We start from the raw sequence: 13201 nt of genomic DNA, 5'->3' as shown, positions 1-13201 counted from the left end.
CGTGGCTCGCTTCCCCAGCTTCCGCTTGTGTGCCACGGTCACGACCGAGGCCGGTAACCGTCGGCTTTGAGTCTTGACAATCACCACACCTCGGCGGCCTTCTTGGATATGTTTCTTCCACTGCGGATTTCTGCAAACGCACTCCACCCACCATGAAGTCCTTTGCGAGCAGAGAGGCATCGCGCCTTTTTTCCCGGTCAAACCTCGCCCAGCGAACGTCAATTGCCGTTCCGAGACATACAAACATCCGCATTCTGGAACAACGAAGAGGGTTTCGGGAATCGAGAAGACAGCTCGTGGTCAAGCCGTATCTGCTGGCAGATATTGGAGAAGGTTAGTGCGCAAACTAAAGCACGCGCCGGCTGAAGCTAAACATGCTGTGCCTAGGTATCACTGAGTGCCAAGTTATCCAGTGGTTCGTGAAGCCAGGAGCGCGCGTCGAGCAATTCGACCCCATATGCGAAGTGCAATCAGATAAGGCATCTGTAGAGGTGGGAAGCTTTAAAACGGCATGCGAAACAGTGGCTAAGACGGGCAGATCACGTCGCGGTTCGATGGCGTCATCAAGAAGCTGTACTATGAGCCAGATGACATGGCCAAGGTTGGCAAGGTAATGTTGCTCTCCGAAGTATTCCGCGTAAATAAGCTGATTTCAAAAGCCCCTAGTGGACATTGACATTCAGAGCGAGATCTCTGCTGCCGACGAAGCCCTACTCAACGGAGGCTCAGGGAAACAAGACGACGAGGCTCTGCTCACCGGGGGCGGAGGCACACCACCAAAGCAAGAAGGAGCCAAGACGACAGAGCCACAAGAGCAGGGAATCGAGGTTGATCGCAACGACACCAAGGCCACAATTGGAGACGTCCCGGTATCAGATCAGAGTACGGCTCTACCGTCTGAATTGTCCCAAGCGGGGTCGTCAGCACCCCAGCAACGGGGCAAATATGCATCGCTTGCCACACCAGCCGTGCGGCATATGGTCAAGGAACACAAGCTCAAGATAGAAGACATTCAAGGAACGGGCAAGGAAGGCCGTGTGCTCAAAGAAGATGTTCAGCGGCACATTGCGGCTGCTAAGGAGACCGCAAATGCACCATCAGCGCCGACACCTGTGCCAACACAGCAACTGGAAGACCAGGTCAAGCCACTCACACCGGTACAAGCGGGCATGTTCAAGCAAATGACCAAGTCGCTGGCAATACCGCATTTCCTCTACACAGATGCCGTGGATTTCAGTTCTCTCACAAGCCTGCGTCAGAAGTATAACATTGGCCGTGAGAAGCCGGACCGAATAACACCACTACCAATCATCATCAAGGCTATCTCACTGGTTTTCCAACAGTTTCCTCTGCTCAACTCTCATCTGGACACGAGCACTAATCCAGACAAGCCTCAGGTAATCCTGAAAGGCAGCCACAATATCGGGGTGGCTGTCGACTCGCCTTCTGGATTGCTTGTGCCGGTTATCAAGAATGTACAAAACCACAGCATTGCTTCGCTAGCTCAAGAAATTCAACGCTTGAGTTCGCTTGCTCGCTCTGGCAAGCTGACCTCTGCCGACCTTACGGATGGAACTTTCACCGTGAGCAACATTGGCAGCATTGGTGGGGGTGCTGTAGCGCCCGTCATTGTGGGGCCGCAAGTCGGTATAGTGGGCATTGGCAAGGCGAAAGTGGTGCCTGCATTCGGAGAGAATGGTGAGCTCATCAGGAAGGAGGAGTGTGTGTTTAGTTGGAGTGCAGACCACAGGGTATTGGACGGGGCGTATGTGGCGAGGGCGGCGGATGAGGTCAAGAAGTACATTGAGAGTGTAGAGGGCATGCTTGTGAGGATGCGGTAAAAAAACAGATAATAGTAGACGGAATGCAAATTGGGGCTGTTACAGGCTCATTCCCTTGGAATTGAGTGGTGTGGATTTGGAGATGTGAGCAGTTTTTCGTTTCTACCATGAGCTCAACCATGCTCAGTATTGCGAATGGTGTCAAGGTCTGTCCACCGCCTATCTACGAAGTGGCTCGGAGTAGCAGCGGGCATATCAACGCACCGCTATTAACCATGACATTTGGTCTTTTCGGCTTCTGATGTTCTACTTCTGATACGCCCCATGTGGGAATAAGCTTACGCCGCGCCCTTGAGCACCTGTTCCAGGCTACTCTTGCTGTTCGCGTACGTCTTCTCCAGGTAGTCTTCCTTCTTGTCCAAGTTGGCCATTTCTTTGGTTAGAGCCTCGCTCTCCTCCTTGAGCCTTTTCTGTACGTCTGGAATAGGCGTGCAGACGAACCTGAGTATTCGATCAGTCTCGCTGCCATCTGTGTCCCCGCAGTCACGGGACTTACATCTTCCCAACACCCTCGTACACCTTTGTGTCCTCGGGCAATGAAGAAACCTCGGACGAGGTTAGTTGCAGCATGCGGCTCTCTCGCGCCCGGGCTGCCTTTTGCTGCTTGACGATGGCGAGTTGCTGCTCAGCAAAGGCCTTCTTCTGGCTGATCTCTTGCAGGACCTGACTTTTGTCAGACCCAAGCACTTGCTGCCATGAAAAATCCACTGCCACTACGCACCTTCTGCAGAGCCTCGTTTGGCATAGACATGGTGGCGGATTTATGGGTCGACAGGTTCCGGCACGCTTCGTGAGTTGAAGGCCGCCGCCACTGCTGGTGTTGCTGCTCAAGCTTTCGCGGGTCGGAAAGCTACTTACGAGCCCTCCCGCCGCGATGTGATTGGCCCATGGATCTCACACCGAAAACAGCACCGCTGCTACTCGCAACGATTACTTTGCATGTGCTAGATGCTGCTAGTGGGAAACGGGATGGCGAAGCAGCCAAGTCTATTAGCAATTCTGCGCTGAGCGACGTGGGCGTGGGCGTAAGAAACGAGTGTTGTCCTCGAAGCATTGACCTCGCTGTCTTCCTTCCGCAACGTCCGGGAGGAGCCTAGATACAGGTTTGACTTCCAGCGTGAAACAGCCCATTGTTTTTGCCCGTCGCTATTTATTTACAGTACCGACTTGCTCGCTGCCCGAGTATCGAGTCCAACAGCATGGCTACGCTACTCTCTCACCTGCCATCAATACCGTACCCGCCTGAACAGGACGGCTGGTTTTCGCCCGTCACGTCTACTCTGGATTGGTGCGAAGAGGTCCGTTCCTACGTCTGACAAACACGCTGGGCAGAACAGGCTGCTAACAGTAGCAAGAACTATGTTGTCACTCACTACGTCGCCGAGCTTGTCAACACCTTTACCAATCTTTTGTTCATGTACCTGGCGGCCAAGGGCATACGCAACTGCCTGAAGAATGGACATGATACAGTCTTTCTCGTTGCCTTTGTTGGCTATCTGATTGTTGGAACGGGAAGCTTCTGGTTTCATGCGTCACTAAAGTGTACGTCTGGCAGCAGAGAGATTGGTTGGAGCAAGCCCTGACGCGCCGTGTAGACCCTATGCAACTGGTCGACGAGCTTTCGATGATCTACACGACGTGTCTCATGAACTTTGCAACCTTCTCGTATGGCAAGTCGCGACTGTACGCGACCATGCTCGGTGTCGGCCTGATGTCCCTTGCCGTCTTCATCACGCTCTACTACCACTACTTGCAAGACCCAACTTTTCACCAGAATGCCTACGCCGCCCTCACGGCAATTGTCCTGTTCCGCGCCGTGTACGTCATGGAGATCAACATCCGTCCACGCTTCAGGACGCGGGAGAGAGAAGCAGCGAACCCGCGTCTGCACGGGGGTGCCAAGGGGGCGCGACAGAAGGAGGACCAGCGGGACCAGGAGATTATCAGCACCATGTGGACCATGATTGCGTTTGGCCTCAGCATCTTTGTGGGCGGCTTTGCCATCTGGAATCTTGACAACGTGTACTGCTCAAAGCTGATCCGATGGCGAAGGGAGGTGGGCATGCCGTGGGGGTTCGTGCTTGAGGGGCATGGGTGGTGGTGAGTATGCTAGACGCGGTTCCGGCGACGCGAAAGCTCACACGTGTGCAGGCATCTTATGACGGGCGTGGGGGCCTACTTCTACATTGTATGGGGCATCTGGCTGCGACACTGCCTCAACTATCGGCAGGACGAGTACGAGCTGCGGTGGCGGAATTTCTGGACGATGCCAGAAGTGGTCAGGAGACAGGACGCGGGGGCCAATGGGCCAGCGAAGAAGAAGCTTTGAGGCAAGGGAGGGATACGCGGGCTGGCGGGATCGGCATTGTGTATGTGCATATGCGGTATGCGGCTGTGGGAGAGAGGAGAGGGAGAGGGAGAGGGAGAGGGAGAGGGGGGAGAAGGCATGGGAAGGCATGGGAAGGGGTCGCGCGGTAACGGTGGCGCGGCGCGGCGCGGCGCGGCGCAATAGAACAGACATGTAGATATGTACATGTCGACGGCTGCACATGTCGTCGTGGTCGCGCTGTTATGCCCGCTCCCCTATTCGGGCTTATCCTGTGCGCTGCCGCCACGGGCAAAAGCTGGTGCCTGGCGCGCGTTGTTAGTAAATAGCGTTAGCGCCAACGAGGGCCTGTGCAGACCCACAGAGATCTTTAACGCACTCACCGCTTCTGCTCCTCCTGCTCTCTCCACACCAGCACCACCACCACCCATCGGCCGCCCTTCAACCCAGCTTCCTCCTCTTCTCAGCTCACCACTTTTGCACCCCCCGATCCTCTCCAGCCGCCATCATGCGTGAGATTGTACGTATCCCAGGCGCCCTGGCTGTCTGCAGCCCGTGGCGCATCCCTGCCCCACTTCCGCCTTCAGGGACAACACCAGATTGCACGCAAACAAGACAGCTAACAACGTTTCTCGCCCACAGGTTCACCTCCAGACCGGTCAATGCGTAAGTCGCCGCCCTCGCCAGCACCACGCACACGGCTGCTAACCAACGCTGCAGGGTAACCAGATTGGTGCCGCCTTCTGGCAGACCATCTCGGGCGAGCATGGCCTCGACGGCTCCGGTGTCTACAACGGCACGTCGGACCTCCAGCTCGAGCGCATGAACGTCTACTTCAACGAAGTACGTCGCCCAGCGAGACATGCAACAGATAGAAGGCCAATACTCATGTGCAGCAGGCCTCCAACAACAAGTTCGTGCCCCGTGCCGTCCTCGTCGATCTCGAGCCCGGCACCATGGACGCCGTGCGCGCCGGTCCCTTTGGCCAGCTGTTCCGCCCCGACAACTTCGTCTTTGGCCAGTCTGGTGCTGGTAACAACTGGGCAAAGGGTCACTACACCGAGGGTGCCGAGCTGGTCGACCAGGTCCTCGACGTGGTGCGCCGCGAGGCCGAGGGCTGCGACTGCCTCCAGGGTTTCCAGATCACCCACTCGCTCGGTGGCGGTACCGGTGCCGGTATGGGAACGCTCCTCATCTCCAAGATCCGTGAGGAGTTCCCCGACCGCATGATGGCCACATACTCGGTCGTCCCCTCGCCCAAGGTCTCCGACACGGTTGTCGAGCCCTACAACGCCACCCTCTCGATCCACCAGCTGGTGGAGAACTCTGACGAGACCTTCTGCATTGACAACGAGGCTCTCTACGACATTTGCATGAGGACCCTCAAGCTGAACAACCCCTCGTACGGCGACCTGAACCACCTCGTCTCCGCCGTCATGTCCGGTGTCACCACCTGCCTGCGTTTCCCTGGTCAGCTTAACTCTGACCTGAGGAAGCTGGCCGTCAACATGGTGCCCTTCCCCCGTCTCCACTTCTTCATGGTTGGATTCGCTCCTCTTACCAGCCGTGGCGCCCACTCCTTCCGCGCCGTCACCGTTCCCGAGCTCACCCAGCAAATGTTCGACCCTAAGAACATGATGGCTGCCTCTGACTTCCGCAACGGTCGCTACCTGACCTGCTCTGCCTACTTCCGTGGCAAGGTGTCAATGAAGGAGGTCGAGGACCAGATGCGCAACGTCCAGAACAAGAACTCTTCCTACTTTGTTGAGTGGATCCCCAACAACGTCCAGACCGCTCTCTGCTCCATTCCTCCTCGCGGCCTGAAGATGTCGTCCACCTTTGTCGGTAACTCGACCTCCATCCAGGAGCTCTTCAAGCGTGTCGGTGACCAGTTCGGTGCCATGTTCAGGCGCAAGGCTTTCTTGCATTGGTACACTGGTGAGGGTATGGACGAGATGGAGTTCACTGAGGCTGAGTCCAACATGAACGACTTGGTCTCCGAGTACCAGCAATACCAGGAGGCTTCCGTCTCCGAGGGTGAGGAGGAGTACGACGAGGAGGCTCCTATGGAGCCTGAGGAGTAAGCTGGCCATGATTAAGACCCGCGCTGGGCTTGGCTGTTGGAGTTTTGCAAATGGGAACAACATCCATATTGTCAATTCGATTCGTATTCTGAGCAATCGGGTCGTGTCTCATGGGGTGCAATGATGTGGGAGTGGTAGTCTAATTCCCGCGACAAAGCATCGTCACGGGCAGCGGCACCATTCTCTTTGAACTTCTTGTTAGCGAAAAGATGCTGTAATCAATCATCATACATGTAATTCTGTAGGTGCACCGTGAAGTGTGAAGTGATATATTCTCTAATACTATTTGCTTGGTGTTGCAAACGACACTATAATTGATGTTGGCTGTCCTGTATTCTTTGTCTAGATTGCAGTTGTGAGAGCAGATGAGATATGCGTGACTGACGTGGAAGAGGCATGAGTGATGACGCTGAAAAGCCCCTGCTTCGAGTACAGTAGGACTAGCGATGTTGAGTCGACTGATTTCTCTTGTTGCTTTTTTTTTCTCCTTGACACTGCGGGGGTACTACGCTGTGTTACAGCAATTCCTTTTGGTCCTTTGTTTGTTTGTTTTTCTGTTTTTTGCGGGGTCCAAATGTCATGGCGGGGTCAGTACTTATACTTAAGTGCCTCGTACCATTTTGCAGAAAAACTATCTATGAAAAACTTGTTTTCTGTCAGGTAGTACTCCAAGATACCCTCGAGTAGGTACCTTTGAAATTCTGAATTAATACTATCACTATTATTATACTGGTCGGGTTCGACGTTTGTGGGTGTTTTGTTTTTTGGGAGGGAGGGGGGGTGGGGGGCTTTATACGAGCGCGGTATTGCATATTCTACGTAACAGGGTATAATAGGGTTGGTGGTAAAGGGTTAAGATAGCGGAGACGGCCTTGATGTAAAGAAAGTAGGGCGACATTGAGATTTATGAGGGTATTGATTCATTCGTTTATTATATATACTTTCACGAATAACTAGTCGAAATATTAGTCTTTCTCTCCATACGAGGGGTGTGGGCATTCGGCGGTGTACCTAGAAACCGCAACCCCCTGACACTTTTACTAGTTTTCTAGTAACCTAAGTAGTACTATATTCGCACTTCCAAATCACTCCTAAACCAGACAAAGAAGAATGGCGGGGTACTAGTGAATAGTAAATTATGCGCAGTAAAGACAGCATCGAATTAGTCTTCGATCTAAACGCCATGGTGATGTGACATGGCGTTAGTTATTCTTATCATATATATATCTCTCTCTTCAGAAAACACACACATCATCCATACTACCCCTCCTCCTCTTCCCTCTCCCTCGGCCTACGTATATATCTTCCCAAGTCAAGTCGTACTGTATGCTAAATATATGCCCCCGCACTGAGTCCAACAACAGACGCCTAGTAAGAACTAGAAAACTCCTTCCTCTACGGAGAGTGATTTAAGTGCACTGGTTGTGCAGAGTTAGTATACTGTGTAGCCGTAGGGTGATGATGATGATGATGAAAGATGAATAGGGTAGTTTTAGAAGAAGATGAGACTTACTTCCTGAAAAAAAGAAGACGTTAACGCAGAGTCGACCGAGTTGCAAATGACAGATCTATTAGTACACTGGAACTAGACCAAGGGGGTGCAAAGCGTATTTTAATACGGATAGACTTACGCTCTATTACGGAATTAGCATTTTGAAGCTTCTCACTCACACTTATATACATAGAGACACACACACACACACAGAGAGAGAGAGAGAGAGAGAGAGGGAGAGAGACATGAATACAGGGCAGGAGGACTACTTACGCTCGTACAGCACAGAGTACACGAAGGTCCCCCGCAGCTACCATTATCGACCGTTTTACAGTTGACGCCGTAGGTGGCAATGCATGTGGGCGCCGCTTGCTGGGTGCAGTCGGCGGACGCGGCGGCGATGAAGAGGGCGACGATTATGCTAATTCGCATGTTGGGATTTTCAGGCCAAGTAAGGGGGAAATAACAAAGTAGTGTGGCTGAAAGTAAGTAGTAGATGTAGATGCAATAACAATGACTTCTTCTGAGGGTAATGTACAAGAGCAAGTGTTCTTTCTATACGCGACCTGGAAAAGCTTGCTTATATGTCTCTCTCTCTCTCTTTTTTTTAGGGGGGGATAGGAAGATAATAAGAAACTAGTTTATTTAGTTTTCTTTTTTCAAACGAGAAAGCATACCGTACATGTATTTATATATATCCTATCTGTCTCCTCGTCGTACTCGCTTGCACGCTCGGTCTTGAATAGATAAATTCAAGTATTGCTATTATGTACCATGTCCTACGTACAGGCTAGTCAGCCAGCCAGCCAGCCATCCAAAAAAAAAACTCGGTCCGAAAAAGAAAATGTGAATCGATCGACAATATGGCAATCTATGCAATACCATGGTATTTGACTGAAAGTTTAAAAAATTTCAATAGCTTCCCTGGGCCGGGGTGTTTCTTTCTCGCAACGGTCTCCGTTTCTAGAGGAGTTTGTTTCACGTACATGTGGATGGATGGATGGGTGGATGTAAGCCCGTATAGAACTTTATTAGCTAGACTATGGCGGTGTATGTGTGTGTGTGTGTGTGTGTGCATGTTAGCATGGGAATGTCGATCAGGTCTGGAAATAAATGAACGGAAATAAGAAAGAAGAAAGATGAAACGAACGATCCAATGTATGCGTCACGCATACCCAGTACTCTCGACACCACTCAAGCTGGCATAGTTCATCTACACAGGACTCATTCCTGGCTTAGTTTATCGGAAGTAGTCTGATTTTTTCTACTCTAGAACACTCGCCTAGCCTGGGAATATAGGCCACTAGAAACAAACAACAACAACAACAACGTGACTGGCGTACCCCTCAGGTACCCATTGGACGCGCAGCTAGAACACCCCCAAAAAAATGTCAGTACATAGGGCAATAACTATCAAGGCATTATACGAAGGAGCTCGTATAGCTCATGTCGATCCCCAAGGCTTACTTGCTTACTTGCTACTTACCAGGATGAAAGAGCTCACACCACGAAAAAGGGAAACGGGGGTTACACGAGGCATGATCCCAGACGATGCATGTGATATAATATCTTGACATGCAGGAGGGAAAGGGGGATCAGAAGGAAGTAGTTCTACTTGCGGTTAGTTACCAGTAAGGGTACTTCCAAGGCGACCACACACACACACACACACCTTTCAAAGAAAGGACAAGGGACCCAAGAGATCCAATCAATCGGGAGTGTGGTCGGTTAGAAAGATCAGAAACAAGAAAACAGGAAAACCGGAAATTTGTACCCGACGAGGTTGTCAAATAGTGTAAGTATAGTGTGAATGTGATCAGCTACTACTACATACAGGACATTAAACCACCATCTCCCTTGAACGTAATCCTGACTGGCCGCTAGTGCTCTCCGCCTCTTCTTGGACAAGAAAAATACTGAATCGTTGTCTAGTATCCAGACTAGACCAGACAAGCGCAAAGGGGCATTACCTTCCAAACCTTGACTGATAAAGGAAATGTTTGCGGGCCAGAATACAGCGTGACAGGAAAACACAGGCTGTGGTGGATTGAGCTACTGCTGATGGGGTCTTGACGCTCAGCTGAGCTCACGCGGTATACAAGTCTTAAGCGGCGTTTACCCGCTGCTTTGCAGCTTGACGCTCTTCTTCGTATTTCTGCTCGTCTGTTAGCAAGGACGCTTCGCTTGTGGAAGCTGTATCTATGCGCACCTTTTTCTCAGCATCGCTCAATGCCTTCCACTCGTTGCCAATGAGCTTGGACGCGTCCTGAGCCTTGATGTTTTTGAAGTCGCCGGAGGCGTGTCTAGCCGTGAAGAAAAAGATATATGCACTTGGCACAGTCTTGACTTGTCGGTCGTCGTGCAGTTTGCTGGTGTAGGCAGGGGCCGATTTTTGCTTGCCCATAAGTTTCTTTCGCAACAAGGCACGAGCCCGGTTGGCAACTCTGATCTCTTCGGGGGTGTGCGAGTTGATCCACGCGTCCAGCTTGGCTTTATTGGCGGCATTCAATTGCTGAGCAAGGTGATTGTAGTGCTGGAATGGCATTCAGTACGCTCGTGTTATTGAACATAACCAGGGCTTTGGGCTTACCTCGAGCTGTGCGGGTGTCAGTTCCTTGAATTGACGGGAGAGGTCTGCAATCTTGGTGGCCTGCTTGGCACCCTCATCGACTTTGCCAACGGCGGCCTCAGCAATAAAGGCATTGTAGGCCGAGAGTGCACGCTGGGTGACGGGCTCCTTGAGCGCCTTGGCGCGTAGATCCCGTATCTTGATTTTTTCCTTCTCCTCGTCGGTCAGGACCTTCCTCTTGCGCCCAGGCCTTGCTTTCTTAGCGGCTGGCTTCTTGGCCTCCGCCTTCTTGGTGGTCTTCGCAGCGGGCTTTTGCGCAGTCGTCTTCTTGGCCGGTGCAGCCGCCTTCTTTGGCGGGGGCTTTTCGGCAGCGGCAGCCTTGACCGCCTTCTTGACCGTGGCAGTGGGCTTGGTTGCGCGCGTGGCGGTGGCAGTAGTGGCATAGGAGCGATGCGAGTAGAGGGCGCATGGGAGGGCGCGGGCTGCGGGCGCCTCGCGGGCACTGAGAGCGAGGAGCGTGCGGCCCAGGTGGCGTGCGAGCTGCGGCATGTCGTGTGGGGATCTTCTGGGAACGTCGGCTGCCAAGCGGCAGAGGGCGCCGGCCAGCATTGTGCAGAGGCTGAGGGGATACGTACGGGGCGTCTACTGGTGGGTTCTGCAAGCAGCGACGCAGCTCTGGCGGGCAATTGGTGGCAGACGGTGGTGCGCAGGGCGTGTGGGCGGAGTGCAAACAGCGAGCAGAGGCAGAGCGTGCGTGCGACGAGCTTGGGCCTTCCCATTAGCCCCGATGCCACACCAACGTCATGTCGCCAGGCACGCCGCGCATCCACCCCACCGCCAGCCTGTGCAAGTATATCCACGCCTCACAAACGCACGCAGCCGTCCACACGTGCCGGGCGCCTCCAACTGCGCCCGAGACAGCGCTGCGGCCATGCTCCGGGAGCCTGCGGGGAAATCTATTGCCTTGTCTACGTCTTCGCCCCACTCTACCTGTGCCCGCGGCACTGACACCAACATGCCCTCCACCGTGTCTATCTATTCCACGCCTGTTGCAGCAAAACACGCTTCCAGAGAACATGCCCGCCACCGCACGCGTGTTCCTCAGAGGACCTTGTAGCTGTCGTGTGTTAGCAACTGCATCCACAGAGCCGGTCCATAGCACATACCTCCATGGGTGGTCCTCGTCACCATACTGAATAGCCTCCATCCATTCCTTCATCTGCTGGGCAACGGGGCCAGCTTCGACGTGGTCCGCGAGCCCACAGTCAACAAGGCGTCCTTTCCAGCTGATCTTTCGCACCGGCGCGACAATGGCAGCCGTCCCCGCGCCAAAGATCTCCATCATGCGGCCCTCGTCGGCTGCGTCGGCCACCTCCTTCATGGTGAACTTGCGTTCCGTCACCTTCCATCCCTTGGGCTCCAGTCGCTCCCGTGCCAGCTGGAGGATCGAGTCGCGCGTGACGCCCTCGAGAATGGTGCCGTCGAGCGGCGCAGTGAGCAGCTCGGGCTGGCCCGTCTCCTTGTTCTTTAGGGCGGCAAACAGGTTCATGGTGCCGACCTCGGTGATGTATTCCTCCTCGCCAAACAGCCACAGGTTCTGGTGGAACCCACGGCTGGCAGCCTGCATTTGTGGCACGATGCAAGGGGCGTAGTTGGCACCAAGCTTCTTGTCTCCGACACCTCCGGGCCATGCACGCACGGCGTAGTCGGTAGCCTCGAGCGAAATGGCCTTGAAGCCCGTGGGATAGTAGGGGCCGACTGGCGAAGCAATCACGTAGAGCAGTGCAGAGGCCGGAGGGCCTACGCCGAGGGTGCGCTGAGTGCCAATCATGGTAGGGCGCAGGTAGAGCGAGTATCCGCGCGCACTGCCGTGTGGTTAGTCGTGTGCGCGTGAAGCATGCAAAAAGGGCGGACGGCGAACGTACTCGGGAACGAAGCGCTCGTCCTCCTTGACAAACTTGCCAATGAGCTCCGTCAGGGCATCAGGGTCAAAGGTGGGCAATGCAATGCGTGCCGACGACTTGTTCAACCTGGCCATGTTCTTGTCCGGCCTGAAGAGGCGGATGCTGCCGTTCTTGTCCTTGTAGGCCTTCATGCCCTCGAAGCACTCAAAGGCATAGTGGAAGACGCACGTGGCGGGATCGAGACTGAGGTTCTGGTAGGGCGTGATGCGCGCGGGGAGCCATCCTTGGGTAGCCGTCCATTCGAGCGAGAGCATGTGGTCTTTGGGCTGGGAGTCAGATGCGGAAGCACAGCGCCAACGGAGTCATTACCTGAGAAGTTGCGGCCAAAGACGAGCTCCTCGGGCGGCAGCAGGTCCTTTGGCTTGGCCGTCCGGGCGATGGTGAGTTTGGAGGGATCTATGCCCTGGATCTTGTCGCCAACAGAGGCATCGGCGTGGATGCTGTACGGCCTCTGGGTCCGACATCGCAATGCGGCGCTGAGCGGCGCTGCCGGCGCGCGGGGGGCGCAATGGGACAGCGACGAGAGCAGCCGTGACGACCGCTGCTGGAGCATTGTGAGGCGGGCTGCACAGGCAACAGGAAGGGGGGGTTGGAGGTGTGTGGGAGCGGATGCTGGGCTCGAGGATGTTCTGATTATTCTAGACTGCAACTCCCGCGTCTGACCGCACCCAGGAGGCCTCGGGGCCGCGCATCCAAGAGCCGCGCGCTGCCAGGCCCAATGCCGCCCGGCTTCACCGCCCGGCGGGGACGGGCAGGGCGCGGTGGCCAGCTGGCCGTTTCATACGAGCCGCCGTGGGCCGGCTCTTTGGGGCTATTCCCGAGTCTGGAGTCGTTGCTGGTGGTGGTGCAGGCGGCGTTCAGGCCATGCATTGGCGGGACACACTAAAGGTAGGTAGCAGTAGCAGTAGTGGTAGGATGCTCTGGC

General features: G+C 54.3%; 6 protein-coding genes across 6 annotated transcripts; 3 read left to right on the top strand and 3 right to left on the bottom strand.

The window, feature by feature from the left end:
- Positions 1 to 152: 152 nt before the first annotated feature.
- On the top strand, positions 153 to 1841 carry SETTUDRAFT_98057 (uncharacterized protein; the record flags this gene model as incomplete). The annotated part of the gene is made up of 4 exons (XM_008032320.1): positions 153 to 333; positions 388 to 491; positions 539 to 610; positions 660 to 1841. 4 exons carry the CDS (start codon positions 153 to 155, stop codon positions 1839 to 1841), a joined length of 1539 nt encoding a protein of 512 aa, XP_008030511.1.
- Positions 1842 to 1867: 26 nt separating this feature from the next.
- SETTUDRAFT_165678 (uncharacterized protein) lies at positions 1868 to 2646 on the bottom strand. The gene is made up of 3 exons (XM_008032319.1): positions 2563 to 2646; positions 2338 to 2504; positions 1868 to 2282 (listed from the first exon to the last, which is right to left on the bottom strand). The coding sequence occupies exons 1-3, from the start codon at positions 2590 to 2592 to the stop codon at positions 2120 to 2122; spliced, it is 360 nt and encodes a 119-aa protein (XP_008030510.1). The 5' UTR covers positions 2593 to 2646; the 3' UTR covers positions 1868 to 2119.
- Positions 2647 to 3040: 394 nt separating this feature from the next.
- On the top strand, positions 3041 to 4170 carry SETTUDRAFT_34974 (uncharacterized protein; the record flags this gene model as incomplete). The annotated part of the gene is made up of 4 exons (XM_008031943.1): positions 3041 to 3139; positions 3179 to 3383; positions 3437 to 3941; positions 3993 to 4170. The coding sequence occupies 4 exons, from the start codon at positions 3041 to 3043 to the stop codon at positions 4168 to 4170; spliced, it is 987 nt and encodes a 328-aa protein (XP_008030134.1).
- A 427-nt stretch (positions 4171 to 4597) lies between these two features.
- On the top strand, positions 4598 to 6555 carry SETTUDRAFT_165677 (uncharacterized protein). Its single transcript, XM_008032318.1, has 4 exons — positions 4598 to 4687; positions 4810 to 4833; positions 4888 to 5010; positions 5067 to 6555. The coding sequence occupies exons 1-4, from the start codon at positions 4676 to 4678 to the stop codon at positions 6249 to 6251; spliced, it is 1344 nt and encodes a 447-aa protein (XP_008030509.1). The 5' UTR covers positions 4598 to 4675; the 3' UTR covers positions 6252 to 6555.
- Positions 6556 to 9531: 2976 nt separating this feature from the next.
- On the bottom strand, positions 9532 to 10926 carry SETTUDRAFT_165676 (uncharacterized protein). The gene is made up of 3 exons (XM_008032317.1): positions 10334 to 10926; positions 9953 to 10276; positions 9532 to 9898 (listed from the first exon to the last, which is right to left on the bottom strand). Exons 1-3 carry the CDS (start codon positions 10919 to 10921, stop codon positions 9848 to 9850), a joined length of 963 nt encoding a protein of 320 aa, XP_008030508.1. The 5' UTR covers positions 10922 to 10926; the 3' UTR covers positions 9532 to 9847.
- Positions 10927 to 11098: 172 nt separating this feature from the next.
- Positions 11099 to 12890, bottom strand: SETTUDRAFT_165675 (uncharacterized protein). Its single transcript, XM_008032316.1, has 4 exons — positions 12586 to 12890; positions 12238 to 12535; positions 11479 to 12177; positions 11099 to 11429 (listed from the first exon to the last, which is right to left on the bottom strand). Exons 1-4 carry the CDS (start codon positions 12827 to 12829, stop codon positions 11414 to 11416), a joined length of 1257 nt encoding a protein of 418 aa, XP_008030507.1. The 5' UTR covers positions 12830 to 12890; the 3' UTR covers positions 11099 to 11413.
- Between the last annotated feature and the right edge of the window lie 311 nt (positions 12891 to 13201).

This window comes from Exserohilum turcica, assembly GCF_000359705.1.
Source record: "Exserohilum turcica Et28A unplaced genomic scaffold SETTUscaffold_7, whole genome shotgun sequence".
Taxonomy (NCBI): domain Eukaryota; kingdom Fungi; phylum Ascomycota; class Dothideomycetes; order Pleosporales; family Pleosporaceae; genus Exserohilum; species Exserohilum turcicum.
The sequence above is the reverse complement of the archived record's forward strand: the minus strand, read 5'-3'. Positions and strand labels throughout refer to the sequence as shown.